Here is a 19,788-nt window from a genome sequence, read left to right on the forward strand (position 1 = left end):
ATAAGAGCATGTTTGAAATGATTTTTCAAGTTGAATACGAACATATATGACTAAGTAACTATTATAATTTATGTAATTTTGCTGATTACGTGCAATTCGATCCCAAAAGTTAATTACTACGTTTCGGGGGCATTCGACTCGGGTACCTCCAAGTTGTGATCTTGAAGGGATTTACAGGCCAGAAGGATGAAATATCATCAAAAGAGAACCTGAAGACTGTAGAGTTGGATGAAAATTTAATGATGAACTTTACTGAATTTTCTCCTTTTCAGTTGAAGTCAAAAGGTGAACTTGGAAATGGCTGAAATATGGTCAGAAAAATTCGTGGGCTTTAGAGAATTTATCAAAAGACCATTTCCTAAACACTCATATGAGCACACGGGGAGAGAGCAAAGTTTCAGATTTATTTAGGACTTCTGATAATGTTTTGTTGTATACTAGTTTAACTGTTGATATGAATGGTATTATAATTCAATTCAATATGTTATATTGGTGTGAGTATTTCAACCTCCAATCTCAAGAGAATAAGATATTTTTAATATTGTGGAACAATTGAACTACTAACGTTGATAACTGTTATTTAGTTTTAAAAACTCTTCAAATCTCAAATAGCAAATTACTTGCAAACTTTAGGTATATGGATTTTTAGTAAGTAACAATTTAGTTCTCATAATTTTTTATGACATTTTATTTGTTTTTTAGTACAATAGAAGATAAAGGATTTGAATCTCACACACACACACATATATATATATAAAAGTTCTGTTTATCTTAGCGGTGACATTTTATTTTAGATCTTTTTTGTTGAATGATACGATACTATTTTAATTATATAAATAATTCATATATACGCCCATTAAAGAAGGATGTAATTTTATTACATATGAATTGTTTATATAGTAGAGTATATAGATTATTAAATTTCCTTTTCTTTTCATAAAAGATAAAGATTATTGTATTTATTTATATATTTATTGGAAGTATTAAGGGAGCGTTTGGGGAATGAGTTGGTTATTATAGTTAGTTTATAATAGTTTGTGTTTAGGTGTAGATTATTTTAGTTTTGATTATAATAGTGTGTTTAAAGAATAAGTTATTTTAGTTTGAGAAGGAAATAGTAAATATTGTAGTAAAGAATAAAAAAAACCTAAAATAAATAATAAATATTGTAACAAATGAAGTTTTTAAATAGTGTTGACCGTAGCTAATTGGAAACTACAAAATAATATTTATTATAACAATAGGTGGTTATTATAATCTTATTCCTTATCTCAACCGCCTTTTAAGATTTCTTTGAAATACACCATTTTTAAATATAATTCACGCAGCAAAATATGAAATTTAAAATAAAAAAAAAAGTCAAGCTCAGATGCACTGATGGATTTCGTCGGAAAGATCGGACGGTTGTGATCGACCCTCATCACTGCACACAAATTTCATCATCGCAAGACACATTTGGAATGCACCAGCCGGGAATCGAACCCGGGTCTGTACCGTGGCAGGGTACTATTCTACCACTAGACCACTGGTGCTTGCTGCTGATGGATTCTATTTGACTTTTAAATAATATATTTTTGTGATACAAATTCTTAAATATTCTATATATTTTGTGTTAAATTACAAATTTATTCCCTTGATTTACAATTGTTTACCCATTTGGTTCATGAACGTTCAAATTTACAAATGTAGACCATGTTTGATAATTATTTTGTTTTTTTTTTTAATTTCTAAAAATTAAGTCTATTTACTCCTTATTTTTATAATGATTTGCATCTTTCTTAAGTATAATTTATTGAATTCTTAGTCAATTTCTAAAAACAAAAAAAAAGGTTTTAAAAATTAATTTTTTAAGTTTTAAAATTTTAGCTTGGTTTTTAAACTATTGGTAAAAAGTAGATAATAAAGAAAGAAATTTGGAGATGGAAATAATGTTTTAAGCTTAATTTTAAAAAACAAAAATAAAAAACCAACTCTGTCTGGTAACTATTTGATTTTTTTTTGTTTTTATTTGTTTTGTTTTTTAAATTAAGTCTATAGATACTACTTTCATTTACAAATTTCTTCATTTTTATCTACCTTTTACAAATAAATTAAAAAAACTAAGCCAAATTTTGGAAACTAAAAAAATAAATTTTAAAATTTTGTTTTTGGAATTTGGCTAAGAATTCAACCATTATAAAATGCAAATTGTTATAAGAAATGAGGAGAAAATAGGATTAATTTTTAAAATTAAAAAACAAAAAAACGAAATAGATACTAAATGAGGTCCAAATAGTTACCAAACATGATCTTAGTTTTGAAATTTTGAATTGTTTTCTTTACTTATAGATATACTCCGACACAAACAATGAAAGTTTAGATTTTCATTAAACATTAAAATTTATATTTAATGAATCGATTAACTGTTTTTTGAATCAATTATAGACTTATTAGATACAAAATTAAAAACTGAACGATCAATTAGATACAAAATTAAAAGTCTAACAAATCTGTTAGACCTTTTGAAATTTTAGCTAGGGACAAGATGTACACAAACCTTAGTGACTTAATTTACATTATGTTATAGGATTAAACATTTTATTATTTTTTCTCTCTTTTTTTTCATTTTATTATCTTTCCTCTATCATTTTATTCAGTTAACCTACTTTTGTAAGTCACAAAATGTTTATATTGTTTTTTCAGAGAAATTACAACTTTTGGTTTCAGGGCTTGAAAATACCACTAAATTAAAAGGTTATAATTTCAGCTTACTTTCCTTCTTTTTAGCATTTTTTATAGACTTTAGCAAATTTATTTCATTTTCCTTATTTGCCTTTGGACCTCTTCCTTGTTTAATAAAATTTGATTCAATAAGATTTGTATACTTGATTGCATTATTAAATAGAGTGATATAACTAATATTAGGATGGATAAATATGAATGTAGTTGAACGGAAATTGTTATAACTAATATAACTAATTCATTTTTCCATTTTTCTATTTTTTAGTCAAGTAATACTTGCATTGTATCATAATCGCACCTTCGTTAGGGTCTTGAGGCGATTATGTGGCGCTTGCGCCCTCAAACAAGTCAGTCAATCCAAATCCAAATAGCCGATGGCACAATGGGCGTTTCAAACAACCTCCACCCTCGTTCTTTAGAAAAGGTTTTAGAAAACAGGTTTAGAGGAAAAGGTTTTCACAAACGTTTGAAACCATGTGTAAATGAACATTAGTCATACAGCTAGAAAGCAATAACACGGCTTTATAGCATACAACTCACTGGTATGAGGATATGATGATTAGTCTTACCCCCATATAGTGCATTCTGAACAAAAGTATATCCATCACCCTTGCATATGGAAATGGTCGAGCAGTCACACACTAAGAAAAGTATATAGAAAGCAAACTACCTAGCAAAAGGAAATACATAAGATGAAAGCATAGTAAAAAGAGGTGGATGCGAACATGCGACCATAGACAACACGCCCTGGACAAGCATGACCGTGACATTCTTCCCCACTCAATTGGTTGACATCTCCGTCAATCGACTCTACTCGAACTCAGCAAATTATTGAGCAGTTGCCTTGAGGTCTTTTGCGTGGTCCCAATGAACTTCTCTGTCTTGGAGGCTTTTCCACTTCTCCATGAACTCTTCCCAGCTTGGTTCTGGTCTTGCCTCTTATACACATCTAGATGTGTATAAGAGACAGAGACACGATAAGAGGTTTTTCCAACCCTTTCGATGGCTTCCACTTATCCTCTAAAGCTGCTCACGAGGTAAAGTTTCTCTTTGTCCTCGACTTCGAAACTGTCTTAGACACAAGTTTATCCGAACCATATCCCCTGGTAGGAACTCTCGGTATCTGGGTTTCCTTTTTCTTCTTCTTCTCCTCTTTGGAGGTAAGGACTTGTGTAAACTTTCTGGCTCGACAACTCGACACTTCTCCAAGACACACAGAATGTCTTAAGGGGCCTTCTCTTTCGTGGTTTTGACTGAATCGTGGGTAAAGTCCTTCTCCAACAAGATGGTCGAGATCATTCTTATCCCATCCGGCTGTCTGATCCCAGCATGCACAACAATGGGCGTAAGACCCTGTAATCACTAGACACTTGGCAAGGGGTATCGGTATTACCTGGTGCTCAAGCAAGAATCCATCCCTAACACCACATCAAAGTCATCGCCCTTGTCAACGATTTCTTGTAACTGGGTTTCTAGAAACCAAACTTGATTAGGGACTTCTATTAGATAGAGCATTTGCTCTTCTATCTCGACCAACTAGTCAATATGGGACTTGCCCAACTGCTTTGTAGTAGACATGATCACAGCTTCTCAACTCTGCGAGCCGACTTGGCTCTGATACCAACTGTCACAATCACACCTTCGTAAGGGTCTCGAGGTGATTGTATGGCACTTGTTCTCACCCTTGAACAAGTCAGCCAATCCAAATCCAAATAGTTGATGGCACAATGGGCATTTCAAACAACCTTCACCCCCATTCTTCAAAAAAAAGTTTTAGAAAACGAGTTTAAAGGAAAAGGTTTTCACAAACGTTTGAAAGCATGTGTAAACAATGAACATTAGTCATATAGCTAGAAAAAAATAAACAATAACACGACTTTACAACATACAACTCATTGGTATGAAGATATGATGATTAGTCTTATCCCCATATAGTGTATTCTGAAAAAAAAGTATATCCGTCACCCTTGCATATGGAAATGGGTGAGCAGTCACACACTAAGAAAAGTATATAAAAAGCAAACTACCTAGCAAAAGGAAATACATAAAATGAAAGTGTAGTAAAAAGAGGTAGAGGCGGACATACAGCCATGGACAACACGTCCTAGACAAGCATGACCGTGACATATTGCACGCGAATCTTATAGTTTTAATTGAAATAAGTATATACATTATTTTTAGGACGTATTAAATAAATATTATATAATTTTGTTTTAATCCTTATAAAATTTTTAAAAGTTAGATAATGTAATAATTTTTATTCTAATGGTTTTATATTATTGTCTTTTAATTTTAATATTTATGTCAATATATATTGCGAAGACAAAACCAAATTATTATTATTTTAAATGAATTTCTGCTCATATCTACTTCATTGCTTAATTATCTCATCATACTTCTATTTTTTAAACCATTTCTTCTTCATTCATTTTTTTCTCAACACTTCAAAATATTGATCTCAACTAACTACTCTTCATGCATATACTTAAATCCTCAAAAACAAAAAATATTGTTGAAGAGAAATCCTAACAAAAGTTATTTAGAAAGCCAACACAGAATACAATTTCTCAACAAAATAAATATAAAAGACACACCAAAGAATATGAGAAGATAAATAATTAATTGTTTCCATTAATTATGCTATTAAGAACAAATACATGAAAACTTACATCATATAATGAAAATGAAGAATAATGAATACATGATGGAATTCTAAAAATTAAATTAGGAAGACTACTCCATTCCCCTAATTTTCTAAAAAAAAAAAAAAAAAAAAAAAAAAAAAAAAAAAAAAAAAAATCTATCTATACTTCCCTATTAAAAAGTTTTTTTTTAAAAAAAAAATCTCCATTTACCATTCAAATATAGAAGAATATTAATCTCAACCAATTACTCATCCCACATATACTTAAATCCCAACAACTTTTTTATCCTAAAAATTATTTTTTGAAAGAAAAATCGTGACAAAAAATTAATTAGAAAGCCGGCTAAGAACCCCAACTTTTTTTTTTTTTTTTTTGCAAATGTATTGTAATTAAAGTGTGGGATGGGGAATTGAATGCACTATGCTAGTTGAGCTACACTCTTATTGGCAAAAACCCCAATTTTAAACACAAGAAAGATTTTTTTAAAAAAAGTGCACACTAATCAGCATAAGAAGATAAATAATTAGTTGATTTCATTAACTATTAACTTACCCTATGGTGGAATAGAAGGAATCAAATAATGAGCATTTTGTACTGAATCAGACATACACTCACATCTTTAGGCGACATTGTTGAAAACCTCATATTGAAACCATCCACATTGCACATCAAGCAATAATGAAGAGAGAAGAAAAACAATTCAATAACCACCACTCAAACAAAACGAAATCAAAACAAAGAAATGAAATGAAAGATGATAAATAGACCTACAACCAACGAAGAACACAAGAAACATAAAAAAAAAAATAAAAAAAAAATACTAATGAACACGAGAAGATAAATAATTAGTTGATTTCAATAATTATTTAAATACTCTACGGTGGAATCAGTGGCAGAGCCAGGTAATTAAAAAATTGTAAAAAAATATTTATGGCTCGATATATTAACTAATTTAGTACATATGACTATCCTCTGAGTTTTTATGTTTTGAAATCGATCAAAATTTCTTGAATGAAAAGATATGATCTTGAGGCTCACAAAGACCTTGTTGTAAATATATCTACGAACTTGATCTTAAATAATCATCATATTTAGAAATTTTAGTTCTTAGACCAGATTCATAAGTAGTTCTCCTAAATTGATTTCTATATAAGATCTATTAGAATCAGAGATATATTTTCTTTTTGAAAATAATGACTTTATTGTTTCTATTATTATTTTTCTTTTAAAATATCTTTACATATTGATATAGAGTTAATCCTAAAAAAATATTATTAATAAAAATATTATGATTTATTACATGGACTTAAAAGTATGAAAAATTAAAAGATTAAGAAAATTTTGAAAGTTACTTGTGAATGGTATGATACGTATATTTAATGAGAAACGAAAAAAATTATCTTGTAGCTTTTAACTCTAAAATAAATTAAAATAAATATATACTATATTAAGCAATGAAATTCTGAAAATTAAATAATAAAAAAAAAAAAGTTAATGATACATTTTCAATAGAATGTTGAGACTTGAATGTAAAAGTTTAGGTTGAAAAAAATATCTATAATAAAAAAATTGTTGTTGATTTTTTCTTCTTTTAAATTAGATATGTGCCCTAGATACGTGGCTTCGCTGGTAGGTGGAATATGCATCCACTCATATCTTTAGTGCGACATTTCCAATTCGCATTGCGCATCAAGCAATGATAAAATTGAGAAGAGAAAGGATATCAATAATCATCATTCTAAGAAACCAAAATAAAAACAAAGAAATAAAAAGATAAATCATAAATAAACCTATATGCATAAGTGGAGTCTTGGTGAAAATGTATGTTTTTACGTGAAAATATATTTTACATATATTTAAAATTGAGGGTCAAAATGGGAGTATAAAAATTCTCCCCATTTTGTCCCTTTTATATATACTATAGATTTATTTTATTTTATTTTGATTAATAAAATTATTTTTTCATATAAAAACTGAAGTTATCAATCTATAACAATTTTCACAACTTTGGATTTCAACTTCAGTGTCTTTTTCTTAATCCATGTGGAACAGGACAATCAAATCTCTAACCTCGATGTATAATACAAACATTATTTCAATTAAATTACTCTCATTTTAACTACCTAAACTATGTTTAACTGTTAACTAACGTGTAAAAGTTTATAAGTACCAATTTTTAGATTTACTTTTCTTAAAAATCTGCTACCTTCTTAATCATATAAATAAATATATTATAATAATATTTTTCCATATTAAGGAGGTGTTTGATAAATGGGTATGAGTTATTGGGTTGGGTGGGTATTTATTATCTATGTTTGTTAAGCCCATAAAAAAAAACCCCATCTTTACCCACTCAAAACTCCCATTTTTTATCCCCTCAAAACTAACCTTAAAAATCAATATATTTTCATTTCTTTCTCTCTTCCCTCATCTTTGCCGTTTGGATCCAGATTTTTTTTTCGTCAAACCTATGGGTTATTAAAACCCATTTTTTACTCATTCAAAACTCACTTTTTTATCCCTTAAAAACTAACCCTAAAAATATTTTCATTTCTTTCTCTCTTCCCTCATCTTTGCCGTTTGGAACTCGATCTGATTTTTTTTTTTTTTTTATCGTCAAACTTTTGGATTCTATTTTCATTTCTCTTTCTTCTCTCATATTTGCCGTTTGGATCCTCAAACATACTATTCATATTATATAAAAATAAACTATATGATATGTGAAATAATAGAGTTAAATTAGCAAGATTCAATATATATACATACAATATATCAATTAGTAATTGGAATAATTACCTTCAATATATATACATACATTCAATATATATACATACAATATACAATATACCAATTAATTGAGTAGCAATATGAAATATATTTTGTTAGTATGTTTTACCGATTGAAGAGAATTAAAATTATTACAGTTTTTGAAAAGAATATATGAAAAAAACTCTATTATGTTCTACATGAGAAAAAAAATTGAGATTGTCCAGTTTATGTCATAAACCATTTGAGAAAATACGTGTATATTTGAAAATTAAACAACAGCAAAACATAAAACTAAAAAATAAAAGAATGAAATAAAATAGAACTAATCTCATTAAAAAAAAAAAACTATATCAAATTCTCCAACTTAACTAAACTCAATTCAACAAACAGACAATTTAACCCCTCATATAATTTAACTCTCCAAATAATAATTACAAACTCAACTCAACTCTCTATTTTTATCACATACCAAACACACTCTAAAATATTTTTTCATCTATTTTCAAATTTTAATTTATTCAATTTTTTATGACAATTAATTTTCTTAAACTTTTATGAAATAATTTAGATTAAACGAAATTAGTTGAGTTTTAAATTATATACAATTTCAAATAAATGTATTGTGATAAATTATAAATTAATTAACAATATAAAAATAAGCAAAATAATAAGACTACTTTAATTCATGTAACTAAATTACTACTAATTTACCCAATACCATAAATACTTTTGCTAATTTAAAATTAAAATATAACAAATACTAGTGTGCAATTACTTTAAAATCTACTAGAAACCAAAACTAAGCAGATTACAAATATTACATGCATCTTCAACAATTTCCAATTTCTATTTGCAAAATTTTAACCCAAAATGAAAACTCTCATTAATAAAAACTTATTTCTACATTTTAGAAAACTCAGTTCTAGGGTCATGCTTTGATTTTTACAACAAAAAACTGGATACGAATCAAATAAAATTATTTAAAAAAACAAAATACCATTTTTTTAAGGTACAAGGGCCAAAAACCTTTTGAAGCAATGTAAGATAGACAAAGTTATATATATGAAAGGATGAACCAAACTCAAACTGAAAACAGAGATCAAACAAAAATTAACTTCATAAACTTCTATAAAATCTCAAAAGACGTTTAGAGAGTGGCGTTGAAAATATAAGTTTTCTGATTCAATCAGAGATAGACCCAAATACTTAAACTAATAGATCACGGTAAAATTAATTATAACATATGAAAATCTCCCCCACATGTGGACTCAAAATATGAAGAGCAAAACAAGTGGAAATGAATATTAAATGAAAAAGAAATAACATTACAATAGTTTAAACACACGACATCTTGAACCTACTCCGAAACCATATTAAATTACCGATTGACCTAAAAGCTTAAGCTACAGTAAATTTAACTATAATATCTCATTATGATATTGTTACTAATAACACTGTAGTACAATCTCATTCAGCACAAAACAATCTCCAAACACTAAATAAGATACTGCGATACCACATAACCAAAAAGGTAAAGACCAAAATTCAGTAACTGATGTAATGGAGTCTGAAGCAAACTATAATGAAAATGGTCGTAACGCATATTCCATCATTCCAAGTGTTATGAACCCAGTCTATCTGAGCGAACAAATACCAACACATTTTTTTAAAAAAAGAAGGCTAAAATTAAATTAGGGTCATACTACAAAATGCTCTCCAAAATTTAAACATGTAACAAATTGCAATGAAAATACTCGCTCCAAGCTCTGCAGTTTAGATGATACCAATCTTGTTTGCCACATCTAGGGCATCATAATCTGGAGTTAACCTCACGTATGCCTTCTTCGTTCCATCAGGCCTGCATACCAGGAATGTAAGATCATATCATTATATCAATAGAGAGTTTGTACATAGATTAAAGATGTTAAGTAAAACAATAAGCACAATCAGACCGAAACAACGATAAAATTATGGCTGAGGCATTTTTTCTGCAGAGCTTAAAAGCATGACCTGAACGAACCTATTGTTTCTTTTGTATCATACCAAGTTTCTTTCTAACAGATGATGAATACTTGAATTAGCAAATGGAGGTTCTAAATTGCTGTTCATCAAAACTTATGAACCATGCATACCTGATTAAAGTGTTCACTTTCTTGGTCTGAATATCATACATCTTCTTGACAGCATATTTAATATTTTTCTTGTTGGCACGAATGTCAACAATAAAGACAAGGGTGTTGTTATCCTCAATCTTCTTCATTGCAGACTCTGTGGTCAGTGGATATTTCAGAATTTGATACTGGTCCAACTTGTTCCTTGGAGTTACACTGATCCTAGGATACTTGGGATTTCTATCCTTCTTCAATGTCTTTGGCCTATGGAATGTGACTGATGTTCTAATCTTCTTAGCCTTCTTCTTGAAAGTTGGCCCAGATTTGACTGCCTTGGCAGTCTTCAAGGCTTGAGCCTTAGGATCAGCCTTTTTGCTACTGTCGGCTGCAAAAGATAAAACAAAAACCCTTCCATTAACGAAAGACCCAGAATCAAAAGCTCAAAACCACCCAGCGCAATTTCGAAAGCTCAGATTCCACCAGTGTATTCAACACAATTCACACATATAAAAAGTCCACTAAACCTTCTCAAAATGTTGTTCTTCCATCTAAAACGCTTGAAAGGAAGTGCATTGAATAAAATAATAATTTTAAATTCCAAATAAACTGCAAAATCTAGGTGGGATTCGCTGAACAAACTACTCTTCTCCTTACTAAACCGTAACAATTCACACATATAAACAATTCCACTAAACCTTCTCAAAATGTTGTTCTTCCATCTAAAACGCTTGAAAAGAATTGCATTTGAAAAAAAAAGATTTACATCCCAAATAAACTGCAAAATCTAGATGGGATTTGTTTCACTTCAACTAGCTACTCTTCTCCAGTTCTCCTTACTAAAACATACTAAAATCTCATTCACTAATCACTAGTTCTTGTAGTTCAGAGCAAAAGTAGATTTAAGAAACTAGGTTCCGAATATCGGGAACGTACTAACGGCACCCAGCTTCGATTCAAACAAATGGAAAACAGAAATTGAAATAAACAAACACCAAGTGCTCAAACAAACACAATATCAGAATGCGAGCATACCTTTAGGTGCCATTGCTGAAGATCCTGGACCAGAAAAACTTACCTAGTAGCAGCAGGAAACAATCAAAACGAGAAGACAAAACAAAAGCAGTGAAGGAAGAAATAGGCAAAAATTAAAAGCAATGGCACGAAGGAGGTAGATTCATACCTGCGAAGAGAGGGATGGCGAGATGGGAAGCTGCGGCCGAATTAGGGTTTCTAAAATGGAGCTATTAGATATGGCCTTCAATGGTCAGTTTGCGAAATGGGCCTGACCTTTATTTTCTTGAAATTATGGGCCTGACCCAATAATGTAATGAATTATCAAATCAGTCTGTCCTGAGTTGAGTTTAGTTGGTAATTATTATGTTAAATTATCTGAGTGTTAAATTGTTTGTGTTTGTTTGTAGAGTTGAGTTGAGTTGGTAATTATTATCTGTGTTTGTTGTGTAGAGTTGAATTGAGTTGAGTTGGTAATTATTGTTTGGGTTTGTTATGTAGTTGAGTTAAGTTGGGGGATATGATGTAGTTTTTTGTGAATGTGATTTGTTCTATTTTTTCTGTTTGTTTTTTATTTCATTCTTTTATTTTTTTAGTTTTATGTTTTGCAATTGTTGATTAATTTTCAAATATACACGTATTTTCTCAAATTATTTATGACATAAACTAGACAATCTCATATTTTTTCTCAATTTGTAAAACATAATTGATTATTTTTCATATATTCTTTTCAAAAACTGTAATAATTCTAATTCTCTTAAATATGTAAAACATACCAACAAAATACATTTCATATTGATGCTCAATTAATTAATACATTGTATATTGTATGTATATATTGAAGGTAATTATCCCAATTACTAATTGGTATATTGTATGTATATATATTGAATCTTGCTAACGTAACATTATTATTTCACATATCATACAATTTATTTTTATATAATATGGATAGTATATATATAATTGAAATTGTACATAGGATAATTACCTTTCATTTGATTATGATTGTGAGAATGTGATGTAGTACAGTAACATTTTTCATAAGATCACAAAAATAATATGAACCGACCGAACATGTGGTCGTTTCCAAAAAAAAGTTTCACAAAATATATGTTATTTTCGATACTTATAATATTCGTGTCATAATACAAACACGAAAATTACATGTCATGACGTATGAAAAAGTTATTATTCTTTTGACAAAAAAAAAAAATCAGATATGGAGAATCCAAACGGCGAAGATGAGGGAAGAAAGAAAGAAATGAAAATATCATTGGTTTTTAAGGTTAGTTTTGAGTGGGTAAAAAAACGTAACCACAAATTTTCTTTATGGGCTTAACAAACATGGATAATAAATACCCATCTAATCCAACAACTCATACCTATTTATCAAACACCCCCGAAATTACAAATTTAATCCGTAGTTTACATTAAACATAGAGGAATTGCGCATAATGGCCCAAAAAAGACACCAAATTTTAAAAATGACCCTTTTTCTGAATTCCTTTTTATGATCCGTATGCTTAATTAGTTTTTCAATTATGCCCCAATTGGTTTACGAAAATTCACAACATTTTTTACACTTCTCCAAGGAGATTTTGTTGCGATTTAGTTTCCAATTACTATTTTTTATATATATATATAATGTATTTAATTGTGTATTCTAATATCTAACCCTGGATATTTGTTAAAAGAAAAAAGAGACTCCTTTGCGTCGAATCCACAAGCTTACTAACCTCTTGCCGCATCCAAACTAACCATGATTCACTTTTGCTTTCTTAGCTTCCCCTTAAATCATTTATTATTATTATTATTAAAAAAGTATTCGGGACGGAATCGGAGATTTTTTTGTCATTAGTTTGATCCTCATTCCCAGTCAAATCGGGAATTCAGAGATTTTTGCCAATCCTAGGTTAGACTCTCTAGAAGTTTACTTCTTCTTTACTGTTTTGTTAATTATTTATTTATTTAGTTTTTTATTAATTATTAATTTTTTTTTGTTTTGTAAAAAGAGGTTATGAATTTAGATCATTTATTCGGAAAATCAACAATTCAAGTCTGGACATTGTTTCTTTAAAAACCTATATGGAGATAATTCCAAAAAAAATGTAATGGAAATTTGGACTCCGAACCAAAAGTTTCCTACTTAGAATGTATGTATTTTTAATTGTCTCTTTGATTTTTTTTTTTTTTTGTTTTGTTTACCCTAACTCATTTTTTTTGTTTCTCGTTTATTAGAGTGTCTTTCCATGACTAAAAAAAACTAACGGTTAAGTATAATTAATTTGTGTGACTTCCTCTTTTAGTTCATTGTATTTACCTGACTTAAACAAATATTTTAGCCTCTGGGGTTGAAAGATTATTTTATAGTACAAGGTATTTATTTTTTAAGAAGATATAATGTATAAGGTTGGTGGGAATTAATAGCCACTAAAAGTGGAGTGTATTTGTTTAGTTTGTTAAACTAGTCGTAGATATGTTTTCCAAGGTTTTAGGGTAGGATGTCCAATTTCTCGACCTACCTCAAATGGGACGAGCCCCCCGTGAGCTAAATGGGGATGGTTGTCCCCATCCCACTTCGTTTCCTATCTTCGTTTAGCCTCTATTTATTTATTTAGTATAATTATTTAATGTTATGTTATTATTATTATTATTATTATTATTATTATTATTATTATATAAACATTCATTTAAATTTCGAGTTTGAATGTTTATTGGTCAAGATAATGAATATGTTTAAATTAAATATTTACATTTAGGTTATGTATGTGAACAATTTAATTTATATTTATTTCTTTATGCTAAAAAAGTTGATTAAGGGAAAATTTGAGTAATTTATCTTTAAATTCAAATTGTAATGTAAAAGAGTTAATTATTTATTTAAAATTTGCCCCATTAATGATTTAAATTAATGATTTTATTTTTATTTTTTTAAATAAAAGGTGACAAGGGATGGGGAATGACATCCCGATCCCGCCCCTAGACATCTCTAATTTTAAAGTTGGATAGTTTAGATTTTATTAGATATTGTTTTTAGTGGATTAGACTTATTTCTAAAATACTGCATGGTAAATTTGTCCATTTAGAGATTTTTTTTTTTTTAAAAAAAAAAAACAGTAGATTTAGTATTTTTATTAACTAAAATAGTTTTGGTCATTTTCAAAAGACCCTTAAACATAATATTCAAATTTATAATAACACATCAATTAATATTGAAATTTTTAAAATTTGTAAGAGACTTATTAGATTCAAAATTAGATTTAATCAAAAGTTTCAAAATTCATCTATGTGACACTTTAAAAGTTCAATGACGGACACAAATAAGAAATTAAATTTATAATTTAACCAACTTAAAAGCTACTTAGAATAATTTTTTAAAACTTGAAAACTTTTATAAACAAAATGTGCATTTCAGATGTAAAATATATTTAATTTGTACTTGGCTTGTTCCATCTTCATATTTTATTTTCCAATGTACACATTATTTTAAGGGAAATTTTTATAATAGAAAATTCCCAAAAATATTTATATTTTGTAGTAAAAAGTTCTAAAAATGCTTTGTAATTTTGTAACTTTTTGCTATAAAGTAAATATTTTTTTATATTTAAAAAGACCTCTTATTTTAAATAAATCTAAAAATTAGTTCATATTATTATTTAGTGTTAATTCTTTTAATAAAAGAAAAATAAAGAAAAAAAAATCTATACTAATATTCCTTTTCTAAAAGAATAGGGATATTCTTTATTAAACTTTTGCGTTATAATTGATATCGTTGAAATGAGAAATTTCGGCTAATCAAAATTTATCTTGTCATCACAACGAAAAGGAATTTTATTAAATTTAGGGTCAATAAAAAAATTATTGTCCCTAAAGTAAAATTTGGAGACAAATAAGTGACAAATTAAAAAGGTCACGAATCATCTTTTTTGGCATATGATCATAAAGATACGCTTATCAAATTGAATAATGATTAAGTCTGGACCACGATCAATAAGTATGGTTAGTATGGTTAGTAACCCGAAATTATAAATTAGATCGGACGGAGTAACTAAAGTTGTTGGGTCCAAAGTCACTCAAATTTAAGTCTAGGGTAGAAAATTGGGTCAAATAAAAGATGGGTCAATTGGAGTTTTAAAAATGTCTAAACATTTAAAAATAAATGTATACATACAGTAAATTTTTTAAAACATTGACGGATGTACTCTCACTACATATCAGCATAACTAATAATATTTAAAAGAAAAATTTCAAAATACTGTAAATGTAGAAATGGAATAGAAGAAATATTAAACACAGTGTCTAGGAACAAATAAAAGAAAGTGAATATGAAACCCAAAACAAAAATCTATCCGAAACTTGTGAATTAGCTTGTCTGACACAAGTCAAAACCCTTCCAAATCGACATCCCCATTCTAACAGTCCACCTCCCCCAATAACCCTTACCCACCATTAAACCCTTTCAAACCATCAACCCTTTTATCCTCTAATGTCTCTCAACACCATCAAACTCACAACCCTTGCAAACCCTACCGTTTGGCGAAATAGAGGAACTACAACCCCTCAGCTTGCTACCGATTGACGATTTGTCATACTATCGGCAACCATTAGCAACTATCTTGTATGATATTAGAATGTAAACGCTCCAACTATGCTTCGTCTTATAGAGAAATAGACACTCTCACTAAAACGTGAACAAAATTTTTTTTTTTAAAAAAAAAAAAAAAACTCCCCGATCATACATACTAATAGAGTTTTTAGGCTAGTAATCCCACCTCCAACGTGTAAACGGCGAACCACACACCTCATTCCTTGTGTGTTTAAAAAAATTCAGGAAACAAATTTCTATTTTTTTTAACCGACACTATGTAAAATGATAGGATATAAAAATATATTATGTGGAGGGTCAAATTAAACCCAAATAGTATAATTAAATCCAAATTTTGGGTAAAGACAGTTGAGCTAAAAAGTGGATTAAAGAAAGTCAGCAAGCTTGACACACAACCCAAGGATGGAAGCCAAGCTAATAGACTTTCAAATAGTTTTTGGCTAAAGCAATATTATATCTTGTGTATATGGAATAATATATGCATAAATAAGAAATATATGTGTATATGTATATTTAAGTAAAGAAATATATATGTATGTATATTTACGTAAAGAAATATATATATATATATATATTCCTTTATTAAAATATACTCTCTCTCTCTCTCTCTCTCACACACACACACAATTGGGTTAAGGCCCAACTGCCTCATTAAAAGAATATATATTAATATATTAATAAATATATATTTTATGGGTAGTTAACCTTCTTTTTCTACCTCTAATTGGACTTGTTTTTATAGTTTTTGGCCATACATTAGATTTTCAAGAAAATAGAAAATTAATGGAAACCTCTTTTAAGATGGTTATTTTAAAGGCTGTTTAGTTACCCAATTCCGTTTGTGCAGCTCCATTATTAGAGAGCATAACACATTAAGAATAATTGGTGGTAAATCGAAAGTCATACTTCCACCCAAAGGTCGAGCATACTAAGGGTTGAAGTTTGTAACAGCCTAGATAATAATGGTTTAGGTAGAAAACAGATAAAATAATGATTAATTATGGCTTGGAAGCTGAATAGACGAGCTATGTTTGGTTGTTACCTGGACGATCTATATAATTCAAGTGGGATCGTCAAAGAAAGGTATGTTTTTCAACCTATGCTAATTGTTACCAATTGACTCAAATTCAAACCTAATTCTAACTTAAGCGCCAGAGTTGATTTGACTCAATACCACACCGGTGTTAGCTTTACTCACTTTTCTTGTAGGATATCCAGTTATTCTCCTCCAAATACAAATTTATCGTTGATGCAAATTTCGGTATCAATAGTTGGCGTCGTCTGTGGAGAGAATAACAATACCTATTAGCCTTACCACCATACTCTGTGTTCGAACCATAAGCAGCAACATGAATAGAGAAAATCTCCCAACTGACGGGGATGATTCAGATCATGAACGTCACCCAAGGCGGCAACCCACACGTGATCAGGAAGCTTACATGGGGGAAGTCTATCGACTTGAAAATGAGCTAGCTCCGGAGTATGCAGCTCTAGCCGCCAAGGTGGATAGCTTAGGTCAGAATCTGACCCAAATCATGGAGATGCTCAGACGAGTGAACCCCATCATCGAAGCCATCAAGCAGAACGTTATCCACTCTCTTGAGGAAAACAATTTGGGCCAAAGCACCACCTCAGTGGCCCGAGACCCAGCTAAGGGTAAAGGTCCAACAATTGAAGGGATAAGAGAACCTGAAGTTCCTGGACTAAAGGCGTTGGAGAGGTTGGTTCTAAGAGGAAATGACCGGCATACAGACACTCGTTGATCACCACTCTTGAACCCCTACTATTCGAAACTATGCTCCAGTTAGGAGCCAACCTAGGAGGTCTCAAGGGAGATCAACAGCCCAAAAAGGTGACCAAGTGGAAGCTCGAAAGATGGAGCAGGTTGACAAATCTGGCCTAGGTACAGACTTACAGGATCTTATCAACCAAAGGCAGAGGAGACAGGCTGAGGATGACAGAGAAGTAGATAGCTGACCATGGGTAGTCGAGTTACAATGCATCCAAAACTAACTAGGAGATATCAAGAAGGCTCAGGATCATAAGGGGTTAGACCTAGATAATTCATTGGATCAGATAGACCCACCCTTCATAGATGAGATCATGCAGAATCGATACCTCCCAAATTCAAGTTGCCAACCATAAAACCCTATGTTGGATCGAAAGATCCAGTAGAGAACCTAGATACGTTCGGTCATGGATGGAACTCTATGGAGTCCGAGACGCTATCAAGTGTAAGCCATTCTCGTTCACTTTGGCAGGACTCGCCCGAAAATGGTTTAGGAAGCTAAAAAGGAAATCGATAGCTTCATTCCAAGAGCTAACTAGGGCATTCATTACTCAGTTCTTAGGATGTCGAGATTAGAGAAAACCTCCCACTCATCTCACCATTAAGCAAGGAATAAATGAATTACTGAGGGAATATGTCGCAAGATTCAATAGTGAAGCTTTGCAGATTGAAGGTTATACTGACGATGCAGCTCTGATAACCACTGTAGTAGGACTCAGAGATGAGAGGTTCCTTTGGTCTTTAGGCAAAAAAGCTGCTACCACTTATGTTGAGTTACTTTCTAGGGCTTAGAAGTACATGGGTGCTAGGGAGCTTTTCTGCTCGAGAAGTTATCAGAAAGGAAAACCCACTCGCTCGAATCACCACAAATTGAGAGGTTGAGAAGAGGAAGACCGTCATGAGAACAAAAAGAGAAGAACGGAAGAATGACCTATAACACAGGAAAAGACAACCCGAAAAGGCTTGCCACCTAGCAAGTTTGAGGGTTACACTCCCATGGTGGTTCCCATAGAGCGGATATTAATGAAAATCCAAGATAAAGAAATGGTGAAGTGGCATGCAAAGCTGAAAACTGGGTCGCGCCGAAGAAACCGAGACAAATACTGTCTCTTCCACTGGGACCATGGTCATACCACCGCTAAATGCTTTGACCTCAAGGAAGCTATAGAGACTTTAATTCAACGGGGACAACTAAAGGAATATGTGGGAGAAAGCAGAGACCAGAATGGCAATCAAAGCAAAACAACTCGAAGTAGAAGAGATTATACGCCGACTCCCCCCCAGAGAAATTAAGACAGTTATAGGTGGACCGACTGAGGGCAATTCTGGAAGAAAGTGAAAGAGTATAGCTCGGGAAGCCTAACTGCCTTCAAGAGCACAAGAAGTATGTTCTACTGCTATGGTGGATCAAGTTATTAGCTTTTCTGGGGAGGACGTGGAAAATCTACATCAGCCTCATAATGACACCCTAGTAGTGTTGTTAACCATAGCGAACGTCAAGGTACATTGAATCTTAGTGGATGGAGGTAGCTCGACAGACATCTTATCTCTCTACAACTTCGATGCCATAAGGCTGAGACAAAAGTGCTTGAAAAGAAACACGACCCCGTTGTTGGGGTTTGGCGGCCAAACAGTATACCCCGAAGGTAGCATAGAACTTTTGGTCACCTTTGATGGAGGCATGGTCAGCGTAACAGCTATGGTGGAATTTTTGGTGGTAGATGACAGGTCGATTTATAATGTCATCTTGAGGAGACCGTCTCTGCATCAAGTGAAAGTTGTTCCATCCACTTATCATCAGTTATTGAAATTTCCAACTCCAGGGGGAGTGGGAGTTGTGAAAGGGGAACAATTGATGTCGTGAGAATGCTACAGAACTGCCATGAGAAATCCACAGGGCAAGGTAGAAGCTGTGCACGTTGTTAGCAATTTTGTCGAAAAAGGCGGATAGCGTCAGTGAGGTAGAGTCTGTAGAAGAGTCTGAAGTCAGAACTCGAACCTCAACTACTCTGGTGAGTGACTGTTCCATCAGTGAGGTAGAGGCGGATGGCGTTGTCAATCTCGAACTGACAACTAAACCCAGGTCCCGTGGCGAGCCAACTGAGCCGTTAGAATCTATCCCGTTGCTGTCTG

At 31.2% G+C, this 19,788-nt stretch overlaps 1 protein-coding gene and 2 non-coding genes across 3 annotated transcripts; all 3 read right to left on the reverse strand.

The window, feature by feature from the left end:
• Window positions 1-1,361: 1,361 nt before the first annotated feature.
• On the reverse strand, window positions 1,362-1,448 carry LOC120082278. Its single transcript, XR_005483113.1, has one exon. It is a non-coding gene; the product is annotated as a small nucleolar RNA snoR114 (small nucleolar RNA).
• Window positions 1,449-1,461: 13 nt separating this feature from the next.
• TRNAG-GCC lies at window positions 1,462-1,532 on the reverse strand. Its single transcript has one exon. It is a non-coding gene; the product is annotated as a tRNA-Gly (tRNA).
• An 8,156-nt stretch (window positions 1,533-9,688) lies between these two features.
• On the reverse strand, window positions 9,689-11,527 carry LOC120080869 (60S ribosomal protein L23a). The gene is made up of 4 exons (XM_039035530.1): window positions 11,427-11,527; window positions 11,279-11,321; window positions 10,268-10,631; window positions 9,689-9,993 (listed from the first exon to the last, which is right to left on the reverse strand). Exons 2-4 carry the CDS (start codon window positions 11,289-11,291, stop codon window positions 9,909-9,911), a joined length of 462 nt encoding a protein of 153 aa, XP_038891458.1. The 5' UTR covers window positions 11,292-11,321; window positions 11,427-11,527; the 3' UTR covers window positions 9,689-9,908.
• Between the last annotated feature and the right edge of the window lie 8,261 nt (window positions 11,528-19,788).

Source organism: Benincasa hispida, chromosome 7 (genome assembly GCF_009727055.1).
Source record: "Benincasa hispida cultivar B227 chromosome 7, ASM972705v1, whole genome shotgun sequence".
Classification (NCBI taxonomy): Eukaryota; Viridiplantae; Streptophyta; class Magnoliopsida; order Cucurbitales; family Cucurbitaceae; genus Benincasa; species Benincasa hispida.

What these genes read in the sequence shown, in the direction of transcription:
- LOC120080869 (XM_039035530.1), bottom strand. An exon ending in AAAGTGAACACTTTAATCAG is followed by an intron (nt 9,994 to 10,267) that starts GTATGCATGGTT and finishes CCTGGTATGCAG; the next exon opens with GCCTGATGGAACGAAGAAGG.